Here is a 16,737-nt window from a genome sequence, read left to right on the forward strand (position 1 = left end):
CTCTGTTCTGTCTTCAGATCACGTTCTCCTCTGTGTGTGTAAAATCTCCCTCAGCCTCCTTGTTTTCTTCTTAAATTGAGATTTAATTGACATATAACCTTGTATTAGTTTTAGGTGTACAACATCGTGAATTGATATAGGGACGGGTATACAATCACCGCCGCAGTTTAACATTCATCACCATACATAGTTACAATTTTTTTCTTATGATGAGAATTTTTTTTTTTTTTTTAATGTAGGCTCCACACCCAGCACGGAGTCCGACTCACGACCCTGAGGTCAAGACCTGAGCTGAGATCAAGAGTCGGAGGCTTAACCAAGTGAGCCACCCAGGTGCCCCTGTGATGAGAACTTTTAAGATCTTCCTCAGTCTCCTTCTTAGTAGGATACCTGTGATTGCATTTAGAGCCCACCCAATTAATCTAGGATAAGACCCTTCATCACATCTCAAGGTCCTTAATCATATGGGCAAATACACTTTTTCCCTATAAGGCAACATTTACAGGTTTCAAGATTAGGATCTGATACCTTTGAGGGCTATTATTCAGCTGGCTCCAGGAGGGTGGGCGGTGTGCTGTGTCTCTAGTGAAATGTCCAGTAAGCCACCTAAAGCCGTCCAGCAGAAGGGCTGGAAGCTCTGCCTTCATCTGACTTAGTCTTTTCCTCCTCCACTGAGGGTTGGGTGGGGTGAAGTCTAGGCCTTCAGAGAATATAGAATAGATACTACCTGGGCCTCAGTTCTCTCTCACCAGTTTTTGAGTGTCTGCCTCCTGTCTTCATTCAATCTTCCACCCAGTCTGATGTCTCCCAGCCCCTCTTTTGAAAATTCCAACCCTGGGGTGCCTGGGTGGCTTAGTTGGTTAAGGTCATGATCCCAGGGTTCTGGGGTTGAGCTCCACGCTTGGTGGGGAGTCTGTCTCTCCCTCTCTTCTGCCCCTGCCGCTTGTGTTCTCTCTCTCTCTGTCTCTCTCAAATAAATAAATCTTTATAAAAAGAAAAAGAAAATTCCAACCCTTCCAACAGGTTAGGACCTACCCCTACCCTCTCTCTCCCCAAGTATTTACCACTTTGGGCTTCAGCCTCTGTTCCTAAGGGTGTTCCTCTCTTGGCTCTGGAGTGTGTGCATGTGTGTGTGTGTGTGTGTGTGTGTGTGTGTGTGTGTATGTGTCCATGTGTGTGTTTTGGAGGTTGGGGGGTGAGCTTGGGTTCCATGAATTAGGAGAGGACTGTGGTGCCTGGCGTACTTCCTGGGAGTTCCTTGACCAGGAAAGTGTGTGACCAGGTTCCTTCTGAATCACTCAAGGGCAAGCATACCTTGCCCCAAGGAATGTTCTATTTCTTCCAGAGACAGCCTAGTCTGATATCACATGATGAAAACACTTTCTTCCTATTAATAGTACTTTTGAATCCTCTCCTGGAAAATCTATAAGCCTAGCATTATTGAATCAAAGAATTCTTCCCAGCTCCATTTTCACCAGAAGGGCTCCACATTAACTGGAATAGCTCCCTCTGAGTCATTTGGGATGAATGGTGCTATTCTTGAACACGCTGTTTCCGATCTCCAAATTTATCTCTTGATAGAAGTGAGTGTGTGGGTGTATGTGTACATGTGTTCCCCCAGCTACATGACTGTTAGTGGATTAGAGAATTGGAGGTAGCAGAAAGTATATCTGAGTTTAGAAAGGGGGGAGAGGCTAAAATAAAGCCCGAGAAATATCTGAAGAGGGAAGGACAAATCAAGAGAAGACAAAGAGTTGGGCGCCTGGGTGGCTCAGTTGGTTGGGCAACTGCCTTCAGCTCAGGTAACGATCCTGGAGTCCTGGGATCAAGTCCCTCATTGGGCTCCCTGCTCCGTGCGGAGTCTGCTTCTCCCTCTGGTCCTCCCCCCTCTCATGCTCTTTCTCTCATTCTCTCTCAAATAAATAAATAAAATCTAAAAAAAAGAAGACAAGGAGGAGGCACAAAATTCTCCTGGAATGTAGAAGCACAGAATGTTCTTTCATGCTAGTGTTGGGAGCAAGGTTTGTGGTGCCTAATGCTTTTTAAAATATGGAGGGTACTCTTTAGAAAGGAAAATACAGAATGAGTACAGAATTTGGTACAGGGCTTTGGATGAAATCCAGACGTCCCGAAGCTTATATATCATTCGCCTCAGGGCGAATTCGGTCTCTAATTTGAATCAAGGCCAACATCCACCTTCTAGTCATATGATTAACATCAATCATTCCTATTTCCCAACAATGTGATTTGAGCTAAAAGCGTCTGAATCATGTATATATTAACATATTTCTTCGTTTTTTAATTTTTTAAAAAAATTTTTAAGTAATCTCTATACCCAACGTGGGGCTTGAACTCACAACCCTGAGATCAAGAGTTGGATGCTCTAGGGGCGCCTGGGTGGCTCAGATGGTTAAGCGTCTGCCTTCGGCTCAGGTCATGATCCCAGGGTCCTGGGATTGAGCCCCACATCAGGCTCCTGGCTCAGCAGGGAGCCTGCTTCTCCCTCTGCCTCTCTCCCTGCTCATGTGCGCGCTCTCTCTCTCTCTGTGTCTCTGTGTCTCAAATGAATAAATAAATTCTTTAAAAAAAATTTTTTTTTCAAAAAAAGTTGATGCTCTACCAACTGAGCTAGTCAGGCACCCCTATTTCTTCTTTAATATATATCAACATTATATATATAATATATATATACATTATTTAATATATATTATATGGAATCTATGAAATCTGAAATCTAGTGGGGACGCTTTACACATAAAGTAGATTTTTACAAAATCATAAAATGACATTTCTATAACATTTTATAGCTCAGAACACCCTTTCAGACTTCATTGAATCCTGCTGAGAAACTTGTAAAAAAATTTTATATTTTCTCCACATTTTACATGAGGGAAGCCAGCCTTAGAGACAATTGGGAGATTTGCCCACCCACATGGCTTTGGTGAATGGAGGAATGGCCAGACTGGGGCTCCCCACTTGCCAGAGCTGATGGGGTCACATGCAACTGGCAGACACTTCTGCTTACTGGGCCTGGAGCAGGGTGTGGGGCTGGTAGGGGCGTGGGCAGAGGAGAAGAAGAAAAGAGAGTCCATCAGAACTGCCTGCATTACACTGCTTTTTCCTGTCTCTCTCCAATCTCCCCTGGATTTCTCAGCTCCAAGCTCAGCAGGCAGAACAGTAATGTGCTTCGTAGTTAGGGCCAGCAGGAAACAAGGGGCTGGTGGTGAACTGGCAAGTGCTTTAAGATCTGGAGCTTGTCTATTTATGAAGGTGGACACCCGTCCCTGAAGCTTGCTGTCCTCCTTAGAGCCAAACTTTCGAGTTCTCATCATGAACTCACAAAGGGAGAAAAGTCCAGATCCTGGTCTTCGGACTTTGAATGTAAGCCCCACCCCCAAATTGTTTACAGGGCACGCTTTTTTTTCCCCCAATTCAAAATGAAAATAATTATGCTGAATCCCAAGGGAGTAACAGGCTCCTGCAGCAGGGATGGGACAGTGTGGTTCATGTCAGTGTTCCCAGTCTGTCCGCTTTGCCCCACAGCTGGAGAGCTTTACCTTGTGCTGTTTCTTTCCCTCTCCCATCCTCCAAGAAAGGAGATAGCCTTAAGTGGTCAGATTTCACAGCAAAGAGCTGAAAAAGAGGAAGGAGCCTGGAGAGGAAAGGGACAGGAATTATCTGTGCTGTATGAGGACAATGATGAGAAGAAAAGTAAGATTAAAAAAACAACTTACAGAGGGCTTTATACTCGTTGAGAAATATACACAAGGGACTTGCATTTCCTTAAATTATTTTTAATTGTATGGAATGGGTCCTTTTTTAAGTCCAATGCTGCCCTGGACTGAGCCCCTTGGGCTGTAGCTTTATAAGCATCACGCCTACAACCTAGAATCTTGATTAATTCATAGAAGAGTGATGGGAAAAACCGTGCGAAACGATGCACTGCTTACGGGCAACTTAAATGTTAGGAGCTTGCCCTAGTTGAGATTAGCAGCAGCATAACTCTAATCCTAAAATTAGATGAGGACCAAATTTTGAAAGACGTTTGCCACATCTGCAGCTGGTCTCTGGTTATTCATCATGGGCCTTGTTAAAAACATCGTATTAGAGACTTTGCAAATCCCATTACACTCTTGACTCCTCCCAGCTGTGTACCCCACCCTCTTGCCCATCCAGTCAGGGGCAGTCCAAACACCCCTCCCCCAATACACACCTTCCCTGCTTCCTCAGGCTCGCTGGGGAATGGCTGGAAAATTGAGGGAAAAGGATGGAGCAGTAATAGGGAAACCACAACCCTCTATTTCCTTGTCACTAAGTGCTACCCTTACAAAATGGTGGAACACGGTGAGATGTTCTTTTTCTTTCACCAGGAGAAGAAACAGTGGATTTAAAATCTACTGGGCAGCCGTTCCAAGGATGTACCAAGTTTCTGTAGGAGCAAGTCCCCCCTCTTCTTTTCCGGTGCAGTACAAAGCATTCTTTAAAAAAAAATCTCTAACATGATTATCTAACACAGCATTTTTGACAATTGTTATTGATTTATGATGGTACCAACCCCAGCAGGCCATCCACCTGAGAGTTATAATTGGCAGAGAGGAAGAACAAGCCACGGTTATTGCTGTGGTTTAGAGAATGTGCTTAAGAAAAAACTCTGTTCCTTACGCTCCGTTTAAAAAAGTATACAGTGCAGAAAAATGGCTTATATACTTAACCATATCTTGCTTTCACAGCATTTAAGATGTTAGGAAAGCTCAAAAGAACTAAGCAACATATGAAAAATAAAAAGACCCATGCCTTGGATTCCTGGCTTGTCAAGACAAAGGTTCTAGACCCTTAGGCAGTAGATTACCTGAAAATGTTTTTGTGTGTGGTGGAAGAATGAGTTTTATACACACACATTTAACTAGTGGTTTTATTTTTTAATTTAAAGCATTAAAAACACATGGTTAAAAAACCAAACTGTACAGGAATATAAAGTGAAAAGAAGTTTCTGCCCTCCTTGCATTTCTGATCTGCCCCCCCTTCCCATTCCTCTGAGGTAACCATACTTTTTTGTATTTTATTTCAGAAATATTCTGGGCTTATAAAAACATCTATCTCTCATTCTCCCCTATTAAAAACCCAAATGGCATACTTTAAAATACTATTCTGCAATTTGGACATTTTCTATTTAACAGTATATCTTGGACATTTTTTTCAAATTAGCTTTTTTAGAACTTTTTAACTTTTTTTAATTGAAAAGTAAATGCGTAACGGAAAAGAAGTGAGAGACAGCTGGCTTTAGACAAATATGAAATCATCACTGTAAAGGCTAATTATCTTTCCTCTGGAAGGAGATTAGATTCACTTTTTCTCTCTTAAACACACATGAAAGAATTATTATAGCTGGTTAAACAGTGACTTGGGTGGACAATTTTATCAGGCCAATTAAACACCGAGTACTTTTTAACTCCCCAAAGTATAGAAATGAAGGAGATGGTTTTCTCCAGTGAACAAAATGATCTTTCTTTTAGACCAATGTGACCGTCTCCTGAGAGGCCTTCCCCCTTTTGCCTCTGTGGTGCTTCTCAAACAATTTTATATATGTCAAAGTGCTCCAGAATGGTTGTCACAATTTCCAGTTGTCCCCGATGAAGTTACGGGAGGACGTAGCAGAAGTTTACTGGCAGACAAATCCATGAGAAACTGGCTGAGGATTGGTCAAATGTAAACATTTGGTTTACGAGCGCCTTGGGCCTTTAACCACCTTCACTGCAGAGCTAAGAATGAGCAGCCTCCTGGCAGGCAGGATATGTATTTTTAAAAAATCCCTCCTTTGGGAGATTTCTCATATACACACAAGACTGAAGAAAGTTCTCATCGATGAACAGCATACAAGACTGTGGACAAGGAAATGACGTTAAAAGTCAAATTTCACCAGAGGACACTGGAGTCCAATCAGAACCCAAAAATCTGAGACAAATAATAAACTTGACACTAAAGGTCAAATCAATAATCAGAGTTGAGTCATTTACCACCATTATTTGCGTAGGTTTAACTATGTGGACACATTTCCTCACATTCCTTGATTTCAGGGCTGGGAGAACCCTTAGTGATCATCTCTTTTAATAAATAAAGAAACAGACTAAAAAAGATTTAGTGACTTGACTGAGGTCACACACAGCTGGCTACTACAACCTAACTCCCTAGTGAATATGCTTAAATGAGTATAAGGACACCATACATGTAAAAGAAGATATGTAATATGCAGGATGGTCATCCCTGTTTAAAAAGCAGAACAGCATCACATGGACTTTCTAGTACAACTTGGGTGACACCATTCAAGAGCAGGAGGGCCTTGAATTAGGAAGCTGGAAGAGAGGGATGGAGGCTAGCAGGTAGCCACAGGCCAGAGATGGGGAGGCCAGTCAATGGAGAAGCTGCAGGGTCTAAGGTTCAAGAATTCCATAGCAGGAGCAAGGCTAGGCAGCTGTGGCTGGGGACTGGGGACCTGATATCTGCCGAGAACAGAGTATTTCCTCTTTTCATTCATTCTGCTCAGCCAGGCATACATTTAGAGAGAGGGGAGAAAGTCAGGGTCCAGGAGAAACTTTTCTTCAGGTTTTCTCTCTCCTAAAGATTCTGCTTGTTAACTCCAGATTTATAGGTAACCACCCACATACAGTGGTATTAGTTAATAACTTACTGCTGTTTTCTGCTAAGCTGCTATCAGGCAAATTTTTTCCAATTAATTTCATTTTAAACAGTGTTGCTTAACCCTGGTTGCACATTAGAATCCTCTGGGTAGCTTAGGATAAAAATGCTGATGCCACAGCCTAACCCAGTTAGATTTTGATTTCATTGGTCTGAGGTCTTAGCATTGGTGGGTTTGAAAAACTCCTCAGGTGATTCTAATAGGTAGCTAGGGTTGGAATCATTGATTGAAACCATCAGGAAAAGTTTCAATCAACTAGCCAATTGTTTTCAAACAATTACAATAGCATTGTTTTCTTCACATCTGTCAATGTGATTCACTAAAAAGTAACAAAATAATTTGTAGAACATACAGTCATCATCGGACTTTCTCATTTCCTATTCAATTTTGCTGAGGAAAGTCAACATATGACTGACTTCAACAGTAAATCTGAAACTGATGGTTCCACTGAATCTCGTCTCCATTACCTTCTGTGTCCAAGTCACATCACCGAGATTTGATATAGTATCACTCCTCTTGATCTTTATGTTGAAGATGTCTGGGCAGTCCAGGAGGCTTGGTACTTATCAGAGATTCCAGGACAGTTTGTCATCGTGGGTCTTTCTGTGCCATGGAAATTCAGCAGAGAAATCAGTGTGGGCTGGAATAATTAGTAATGTGGAATTCCTTGCTGCTTTGGGGCTCTCTTTTATCTAAGCAGAAGCTTAAAAGTATTGCCTTCCTTTTCTTGTCTCCTACCTCATTTTTTTCCTCCTTTCCTTCTAAAACATTACAGAATGCAGAAGATAGGAGTAGCAAGACTCACTGATAAATAAAACTGAGAGTGTAATTTAAAGGCCATTTAGTTCAACCACCATTGAGACCAGGAGATCTCCCCAAGATCACGCACTAGATCACACCTGGAGCTGGACCTGGAACTGCGGACCTGACTCCCAAGCCATATTCTGTTCAACATACCAACTGGCCTTTCAAAATAGACAGCTCAAAGATATTGGGGGGGGGGCTTGTCAAACTCCATCCCTTCCACTTCACTGATTACTTATTTTTTGACGTCTTCTCAGACCCATCTTGCTTAATTTGGGACACGATAGCTTCCGGACTTTGCTCCCTTCTTCCTTGCTAGAGTCCTGTGCTAATAATTGTGTTTTTTATTGTTACATGCTCCTGGTTGATGTATATTTGTTGAATACCTGCTGTTGTCAAACGTCACAAGGTTCTAAGAGTAAATACAAACTAGAGGACGGCCCTGCTCTGAGGAGAGCCTGGCTGGGGCTAGACCCCAGTAACCAGCGTCTCGGGTCACATTTCCCGGCTCTCCTGGTCCGGGTCTCTGCGGGCAGCTCAGGCCCGGGGAGGAGGGAGTTTCAGGCTGGATGTAAGGAGTCGGCCTGGCTTTCCTCAGGGCTGGTGAAAGGAGCGAATAACCCGCCGGCATGGGAGGGAAGACCCCACGAGTGAGCTTCTGCTCCATAGGTTACAGGGCGTGAGGGCAGCTGGCCCCTGACTCAGCCATGCCCGACTTCGGCCTGCCATCGCCTCTGGAGGGAAGGCGGGCCCGCCAGGGGCGGGGCCTGGGAAGAGCGGGAGGGGGGTTTGGGGAGGAGAGCAGGAAGGAAGAGCCTGTGGGGAGGAGCCAGGAGGAGAAACCCGGGAGAAGCCCGGGAGAAGCTGGAGGAGAGGGCGGCGGGGAAAAAAAGCAGAAAGGGGAGCGGAAAGAAGAAAGAGGCGCGCGGAAAAGACAGGGAAGGGGAGGAGCCTGGTTGAAGCCGGGGGCGGGGCCACTGAAGGGGGTGGGGCCGGGAGCGGTGCCAGGGGCGGAGCCGGGCAAGGGGCGGAGCTGGGGGAGAGGCCTCCAAGGCCGCCGCCGCCGCCGCCGCCACCGCCGCCGGTGCGCGTTCTCCTCCAGCGGGCCTGGCCGCTGGGGCGCTCCCTCAGTCGCTGTTCCTCGAGGCGCGGACTCCGGTAACCCCGGCCGACTAGGACGCCCCGCGCGCCCCCCGTGGGCCGCCGCCGCCGGGGCCTGGGGCCGCGGAGACACTGGCGCGCCCGGCCGCCGCCGCCTCCTCCCTCGGCGCCCGGGGCCGGCATGGAGCTCTTCCAAGCCAAGGACCACTACATCCTGCAGCAAGGCGAGCGCGCGCTGTGGTGCAGCCGCCACGACGGCGGCCTCCAGCTCCGACCCGGTGAGGCTGGCGGCGCGGGGTGGCCCTGGGCCCGGCACGGCGCGGCGGCGCGGGGCGGGGCGGGGGGCGAGGAGGGGGCGCGGCCGCCCCTCGGCGGGGGCAGCCGGGCGGGCGCCGCCTGCGGCCCAGGCGCGCGGGGCGGGGCGGGGCGGGGCGGGGCGGCCGCGAGCGGAGGCACTCGAGCTGTCATTATTTCCTGACGGGAGGGAGCTCCTGTCTCGCCTCTGCCCCTCCGCGGGGGACAAAGGGCCGGCGACCCTCGTCCGTCCGAGCGCGCCTCCGCGTCGAGATCCGCTCTGCTACCCCCGGGAGCGGCCCGGAGCCGAGCCGTAAAGTTCGGACGAGGGGCGCCTGACCTTAAAGGCCTCTTCCACTCTGGAGCGGCTCTGGCACGTCCTTTGAGACAAGTTCTGAGTTCGAATCCCATCCCGATCTCGGGCCAGAAACGATCGCGCCAGTTCAGTGGAAAGTCCTGCGGAAGGTTCACTCCCTGTTGACATCTATGTGTTTCTGGTCCCTTATTGTTAAAGGTGTGACTTTGTTCTGGTTACCTCATAGGCACCCGACTTAAAGCACCTTTTCTTTGATTTTAGTATTATAACTGAACTGCGTTGTAATGTTAAACTTTTAATACTTTCGTATGACTCAGTATTGTCGTACAGGATGTATCGTGGGGCCGTGTTTGGGTGTCATGTAAGCTGTTAGGAGATGCCTAAGTCTGCAACGATTCGTTTGCGTTAGGAAAATTAGTCGACAGCGGTGAAAACAGAGCAGTCCCTGCCTTCAGAGAGCTGACATGGGTCCAGGGGGCGGTTTCCTTTGTGGGGGGACTCCGTAGCACCTCCCCGTTTGAGGTTGCCGGTTCCTTTTCCTAATCATCTCCGAGAGCGCTCACTTCAGAAGTGAGAGAATAGAATTCTTTAAAGAAATAGCCAGAACACTTAAAACTTGCTTGTAATTCTTGTGTGTAATGTAGACAAGGATTACATGCTATGAACTGAAAAGTATAGAAAGTCCAAATGAGCGTTTCATATCACAACTGTTAACCGTGTGTAAGATGATTTCCAAGGACCTTTTCCCTAATATATTATTCCCAATCCCCACAACAGCCTTACAGAAGCAGGTGGTGGTATCCTCTTTTTCAGGTGAGAAGACAGGTGTGAAACTTGAGTAACTTGCCTGAGCTCACAGAGAGAGCCTCCAGAACACTTTCCGGCAGGTTCCACTGCTTTCTTATGAAGACCTGCTAGTTGATTTGTGAGAGCAGTGAAGGAGAACTTATTATTTTTTTCCTAGGCTCTGGGTGTATTTTCTAGCTATTACATTTTATTTCCTCTATTCAGAATGGAAGAGAAATGACTGCACCCAGATAAAGTTCCTGATGATCTTGGGACAGAAGTTGTTGTAGATAGGATAATTTTGGCCAGTCTCCAGTCATTCTATTCTCTGTTTTTCCTGATTTGACCATTTGCCTGGCACACCCCCCACCACCCTGCCCCCAAGTTGGGGCAAGGCTGCAAATGCTCCTTGAAGAAAGGTAGATTGCAGAATTCTCCAGGCTGCCAAAGAGCCAACTCTTTAGATTCTTAGGGCTTGACTATTACAGCTGGATGGAACTTGAGATCATCTCCAGTTCATCAGACAGAACGCTTTTCTGTGCCTCATTTCCTCAACTATAAAATGAGGGTTGGGCATTTGAGTCCTTGTACATCACAAAAATGTTTTTAAAACAATACCAATTTGTTCAGTGTTTGTTCAGTGTACATCTTGGAGGACAAGAATTATTGTGTTTTGTAAAGAAACAGGAGATCTCTAGGTGGTCACCTGTGAATTTGGGCAGTTGATTAAGACATAAATAGGGAAGACTTGGTTATTTACATTTCTAGGGCCAGTCTTTCCTTTCTCTTAGCCTCTAAGGTTGACAGAGGTGAACCAAGCTAGTGGAATTACATGCAATGAAGTAAGGTCACGGGAGTTCTCTGAATAGGAGGGGTTTTAAGTGAATTGTTTGTCATTTTCTTTGGTTTGTGTTTGTTTCTTGTACCAGGAGGCTCTCCAGTCCTGGTTGCTTGGGGCTAAATTACTCCCCTCAAGCGAAGTAAATCAACTCTTCTTGGATGCTGGCTAGCAACTTTCAGTGGAAGGCTACTGAAACCCATGCTTCTGAGCTAAGAAGCTCAGATGAGTCACTGGTTTAAGCCTTTAAGGAATATTCACAGGGTAATATGGGCCTAGATTTTGGATTAAGCCATGTGATTTGTATTACTGTTTATATATCCAAAGTCCATGTCAAAGGGCAAATTAAAAAATTTTTTTCTGAATAAAATGGCTATAGTCTTTGCAATTAAGTTTATATCACTTCTGAGGATATAGGAGACCACAGAGAGAAGTCGACCAAAAATCTAGAGGAAGGAAGAGGCCATTATGTTTCTGAAGTAACAGCCTGTTTTGATCTTGAGTATTCAAGTGTAGCCAGTGAATAAAGGATCCCATGCATTAAACTTTACCAGTTTTTCCTATCCGGTACTCAAGATCCTTTCTAAAGAATGACTATTAATGGTATTTTAATTGGATAAGTGCTTTTCAGATCTTTTTCTATAGAATCATTTAATATTGTCTTCATTTTATTGGATCTTTTCCCTCTGCTTTCATGGACAGTTTTGCTATTGTTTGTAATGACACCATTTAAAATCTCATTGCTTTCTATTGGCTATTTAACTGAATAGATGACTGACCAAGTCCTTTTCTTTTCCAAAGGGCAGTATTATAAAACCAAAAAGCCTGTGAGCATTGTGGCTTTTGTTTGTGGCTATTGAACTTTTCTTTTTCCTAGAGATATCAGAAGAATCGCGATTGATATTTAAAGACCATTTCCTTAGCCTAGAATGTTTGTCAGCCCCTTTTCCTGCCTAATTTATTCTGTGAGACCCAGCTCGGATACTGTGTTCACCCTAGCCCACATCCCTAGGGCAGAAATATTGGTCACCTTTATCGTGTTTCCAAGCGCTTTGTATGCCTAGTGCACAGTTCACTTATAGCCCATACTGCATCATCCTATGATAATATTTGGTTTGCTTCTTCCCTAGTGGACAATGCATTCTCCAAGGCAAGGACCGTATTTACTCATCTTGGTATCTGGGCTTTAGAGTGGTTAGGACGAAGAAGTCCTTTTTGTGTGAGTTGAGCTAAAGTCCACGTTTTTTTCTCCGTAATATCATTGCCATAAAAGTAGGATGTTGTGTTATGCTTAATATTAATTTTAGGCCCTGTTTTAGAATATCTTCTAATTGGGGCAGAAAATCTCTGTCCAGCTGGGTGAGGAAGTAAATATGAGGAAAGGTGAATTTCCACTTGTGTTATTTTTCTGATTTAGCATCACTTTTTTAATCTTTGTAGTAGTATTCCTTATTTTCTTCTTTAACATTGTTTAAATTTTTTGTTTTTTCTTCTAGCTAAACACTTGAGTACTGTTATTTTTTTCTGGTTTTTCCAGTTTCTTAAGGGTAGTTGAGGAGTCTGCGTTCATATATAGCAACTGCTTTTTGGTGGATGCTTATGTCCTTTGCAGGGTAATGACTACGGGAGATTGTTTTATTTTCTACCAGGGAAAATGATAAAGCTCTGTGTGAATATTCAATAAACTCCCTGAGAGTGGTGTTTTACTATCTGAGAATAAGGATTATAATGTAAAGACTCAAAAAGGAATATAATACAGTCTACTATTGGCGAAGGGTGATGTGGTCTTATCTCTTTAGTCTTAAAATTGCTTCCACTAAGTCCTTGTGGCTTTGTCTAATATGATAGTGTTATGTAATTTCCTGCAGAGTATTGCTTCATTCTATTCTGAGACTGAGTGACCATAAAAAGATGGCAAAGCATCTGTCATATACATAACATTCATAAGCATGTAAACTATATTTATAGATATGATACTCTGAATGATGAATACCAGAGAACATTTTTTTGGAGGGGATAGTAGCTCTCAGAATTCACAGAAACCTTAAAAATTTGATGAAAATTATTTTTAGTATGTCATATGAAGTTAACTTTTTCTGAATGAGAAATTATAGAATTGAAATCCACATAGAACTTTTATCTCTTTTCAGGAATTGTATTTTATGAAGCTAGATTCAGTTTATTTAAAGTTTTTAGTGTCATTTGGTATTTACTTCAGAAAAAAATGATTTTGAACTTTATCTTTTTAAGAACTCATGTTTACTAAAAATTCATGAATTACCATGACAAAACGTAATAGGGCATTTTAATTTATTTTTTAAGATTTACTTAGAGAGAGAGAGTGCAAGCGGGAGAGAGCATGAGCAGGGTGAGGGGCAGAGGAAGAATCAGACTCCCTGCTGAGCAAGGAGCCTGAGCCTGATCCCAGGACCCTGAGATCATGACCAGAACCGACGGCAGACACAGGTGCTTAACAGACTGAGCCACCCAGGCACCCTAGGGCATTTTAATTTAAAAATTGATTATTGGGGTGCCTGGGTGGCTCAGTTGGTTGAGCGACTCATTCTTGATTTCAGCTTAGGTCATGATCTTGGGATTGTGGGATCAAGCTCCGCGCTTGGTGCGGAGTCTGCTTGTCCCTTTCCCTCTGCTCTTACCCTTGCTAGTGCGAGCGCGTGCTCGCTCTCTCTCTCTCTCTGGAATAAATAAATAAAATCTTTCTAAAAAATTGATTATTAAATCTGCTGTAAAAAATCTTTTTAACCATTTTGTTGAATAACTAGGTTTTTTCCTGGTGTCTTTAGTCTTCAGTTTCTTTTAAATGGCTTAGCAGTTTTATACCCCAAACCACTTTTCTCCCATATTTTTTATTTCTAACCGGCTAGCAGTTAGTCTGATTGTACAATTTATTATTATGAACATTGATGTATGCAAGGTAGAAAAGACCCCTCTTTCTAAAGTAACCCCCCCTTCTTTAGCTAAAAAAACCAGTCTAACGTGACTGATGACATTTGCAATCAAGTAGTACAGATTTGGGGAAGTTTTTGTGTATATTTTGTTGTCTACATTGTCAACCGAGATTAATAGTACTAATAGCAATAGCTTTTATGTATTGAGCATTTTTCTGAATCAGATACTGTTCTAAGCCCTCGATATGTACTGTTTCATTTCATCCCCACAATAAACATCGGGAGGAGGATTTTATTCCCAATATTGACAAAAACGTTTTATAAACCTTTCTACCTTCTTGACTACAGTTATAGGATTTATATTTTTATGGGTAATATCTGAAATGTATCTTTAGCTATCATAATCATTATAGGGTAGTGTATGGAGAAAATAAAAAAGCCTCAAATGTCAAAGCATGCATATTGAGAAAGGATCTATATAGAACGAAAGGCTGATAAAGGGACTACTGGTTGGTTCTTTGACCCTATCCGCTGCCCTGATTCCTTGTTGCAAAATTAGTTTATGTAGTTACAGGGAATGTTGTTATAGAATAGATTGCCCAGTGGTTTTTCCAAGTTATGGTCAGTTTATCAGGTTTCTCTTAAGTTTTTAGAACATCTACAGTTTGGGAAGGGACTAGATACAGGGTAGATCTTGGAGCAGAACCGTTGATATGTACTGACTGGTAACTAGTTCAGCCAGTGATGAGCAACCCGAAGCCTTTCCCAGTCTGTCAAGAGTCCTAGATCCAATTTCACAGGCATCCTTGCAGAGCACATAAAGTAGAGAGGGAGTGGAGGAGAGAAGGTCTTCAGGACAACCACCTTCAAAGAGGGCCAGAACCTTTGTCGGGTCACCGGTTCCTAGACACTTGTGTTCCGACCAGGCCTGAGCCAGCAGATGCCAGGGCTTGCCAAAGGCTGGCTTCAGAGAAGAGGCAGTGTCAAGGCCTTTTAGGTCAGAGCATTCAGGTGCCAGAAACCAGGAGGCCCTCACAGCTTGGTGTTTCAGAAATTTGGATGCATTCATGCAGCTCCTGGATGCCCAGCAGCATGACTCCCCCTTTGTCCTAACCGCCCAGCCTACCTCAGCCCCAGTAAGGAGAAGGGGCTGTAGACTTTTCACCATTTCCCTCACACCTGGCCCGTAGCAGGTCTTCTATAAAAATTATATTGAATGAATTGAAATGATTCTAGTCCCTGGTCGACCCTGTGTATCTTGAGCAGCAAAGGGGCTATTGGGAGGATTAAACAGAATGTAAGAACTGAAGACCAGAACACTGCCTGTCTTGCCAACCAAAAAAACCCGTTCTCATTTTCATTTTACTCATAAAGGGGGGAAATCTAACTTTTAAATCTGGGATTCAGTAAATCTTTTTGAATGAAAATAAAAGGGATATAAAGACATTTTTATTTTTCTCGAACTGGCCCTTATGCAAAAAAACAAGACAAAACACTTGTTGCTGAATTTTTTCCTTGTGATTTATAACAAAATTAGGTGATTGATGTATTTGCAGATAGATACTAGACTATTGGAAAACCAAACTAGTTTGTGCCATTGATTGTGTGGATTCTCAGAGCCATAGTCTAAATTTGGTGTGGTTTCATGGGGACTTAAATGTGTTAGATCTTTGTAAGATGTATTACTATTTTTCTGTGAATAAACTGTAAACTGGTCTATTTCTGTTCAACTGTTTTAAAATATAACCTTTAAAAATCTAATCTTGGAAACACAAGCCCTGAGAAGTAACAGCGATGTCCTAGAACCTCTAGCAAATAATTACTTGTTAGCTAGTCTAAGTTACAATCATTATGTATTAACTGACCATAATTGAGCTGAGAAGAACATTTGGAGTATATTTAACAAAATAGAGAAATAATACATTTTTTAAATTATCTGTAGCTGTTGATAATATGTTAAGTAGTATTTTAGAATTGATGATAAACACTGAACGTTTAACATTATAGTACTATCACAACACATACTGGTAGGATCTTAATTAAATCCCATTCTCTGTTAAGATGACTCATTTTCCGGTTGCTGTGAGACCCTTAAAGAAACTGCTCTCATTCACAAAAAAAGCATCCACTCCTGTGTGCTTTCTTTGGTAAGGCTGGTTGAATGAAATACAGGTTGATTTTAGGTCAGTGTTTCTTGTTGTTTTTTCTTTTAAGTTAATTCATTTTATTTCAGGTTCATTCAAGTTTAACTATGCATGTCTTTAACTTGATAGTGGGATATTTAAAAGTACATTTTCTTTATGAGTCTTTTTTTTTTTTAAGATTTTATTTATTTGACAGAGAGAGAGAGACAGTGAGAGAGGGAACACAAGCAGGGGGAGTGGGAGAGGGAGAAGCAGGCTTCCCGCGGAGCATGGAGCCCGATGCGGGGCTCAATCCCAGAACCCTGGGATCATGACCTGAGCTGAAGGCAGACGCTTAATGACTAAGCCACCCAGGCGCCCCAGGCTTTTTTTTTTTTTTTTTTTAAAACACTTTTCACTTACACTGAACTTCAAATTTCACAGTTTCTGCAATGGTCAATATATACAATTTGAGACAGTCACAAGATCAGAAATATTAGGAAATTTAAACACTGCCATAATGCTTTTAATTTTAGTAGTTTGCATGTGTAATATTAATGATGCTTCTGAATATCATTATACATTGTTTTTATGCCAGGTATATACATTCTTCTCCCTATTTCAGGCACATATACATCCCCCCACCCTCGGGCGACAGACCAAATTGTTGAGCAGAGCAATAGTTTGCTACTCCTCCTTCTGGGCAGTTGTGCTTCTTGGCTTCCAGGATTCATCTCTAGTAGCTATTTCATTTATTCCCCTTTACCTCTTTCCAGTGCACATCTCACTTATGGAGTAACATCCTGATAACCCAGTGTAAGTTGAAAATATTGTAAGTCAAAAGTGCATTTAACACACCTAACCTACCAAAC

The 16,737-nt window shown here is 43.1% G+C and overlaps 1 protein-coding gene across 5 annotated transcripts in view; it reads left to right on the forward strand.

Moving 5' to 3' along the window:
• Window positions 1-8,557: 8,557 nt before the first annotated feature.
• INPP5F (inositol polyphosphate-5-phosphatase F) overlaps window positions 8,558-16,737 on the forward strand; it is an 83,266-nt gene continuing 75,086 nt past the window's right edge. For 2 of the 5 annotated variants that reach the window (XM_027596837.2, XM_027596839.2), the window contains exon 1: window positions 8,558-8,877. In XM_027596837.2, the coding sequence (XP_027452638.2) occupies window positions 8,781-8,877 (97 nt within the window). In that variant the 5' untranslated portion in view covers window positions 8,558-8,780. The remainder of the gene's footprint in view (window positions 8,878-16,737) is intronic. The other 3 variants (XM_027596836.2, XR_003520409.2, XM_027596835.2) reach the window with 3 other exon arrangements.

Source organism: Zalophus californianus, chromosome 15 (genome assembly GCF_009762305.2).
Source record: "Zalophus californianus isolate mZalCal1 chromosome 15, mZalCal1.pri.v2, whole genome shotgun sequence".
NCBI classification, from domain to species: Eukaryota; Metazoa; Chordata; class Mammalia; order Carnivora; family Otariidae; genus Zalophus; species Zalophus californianus.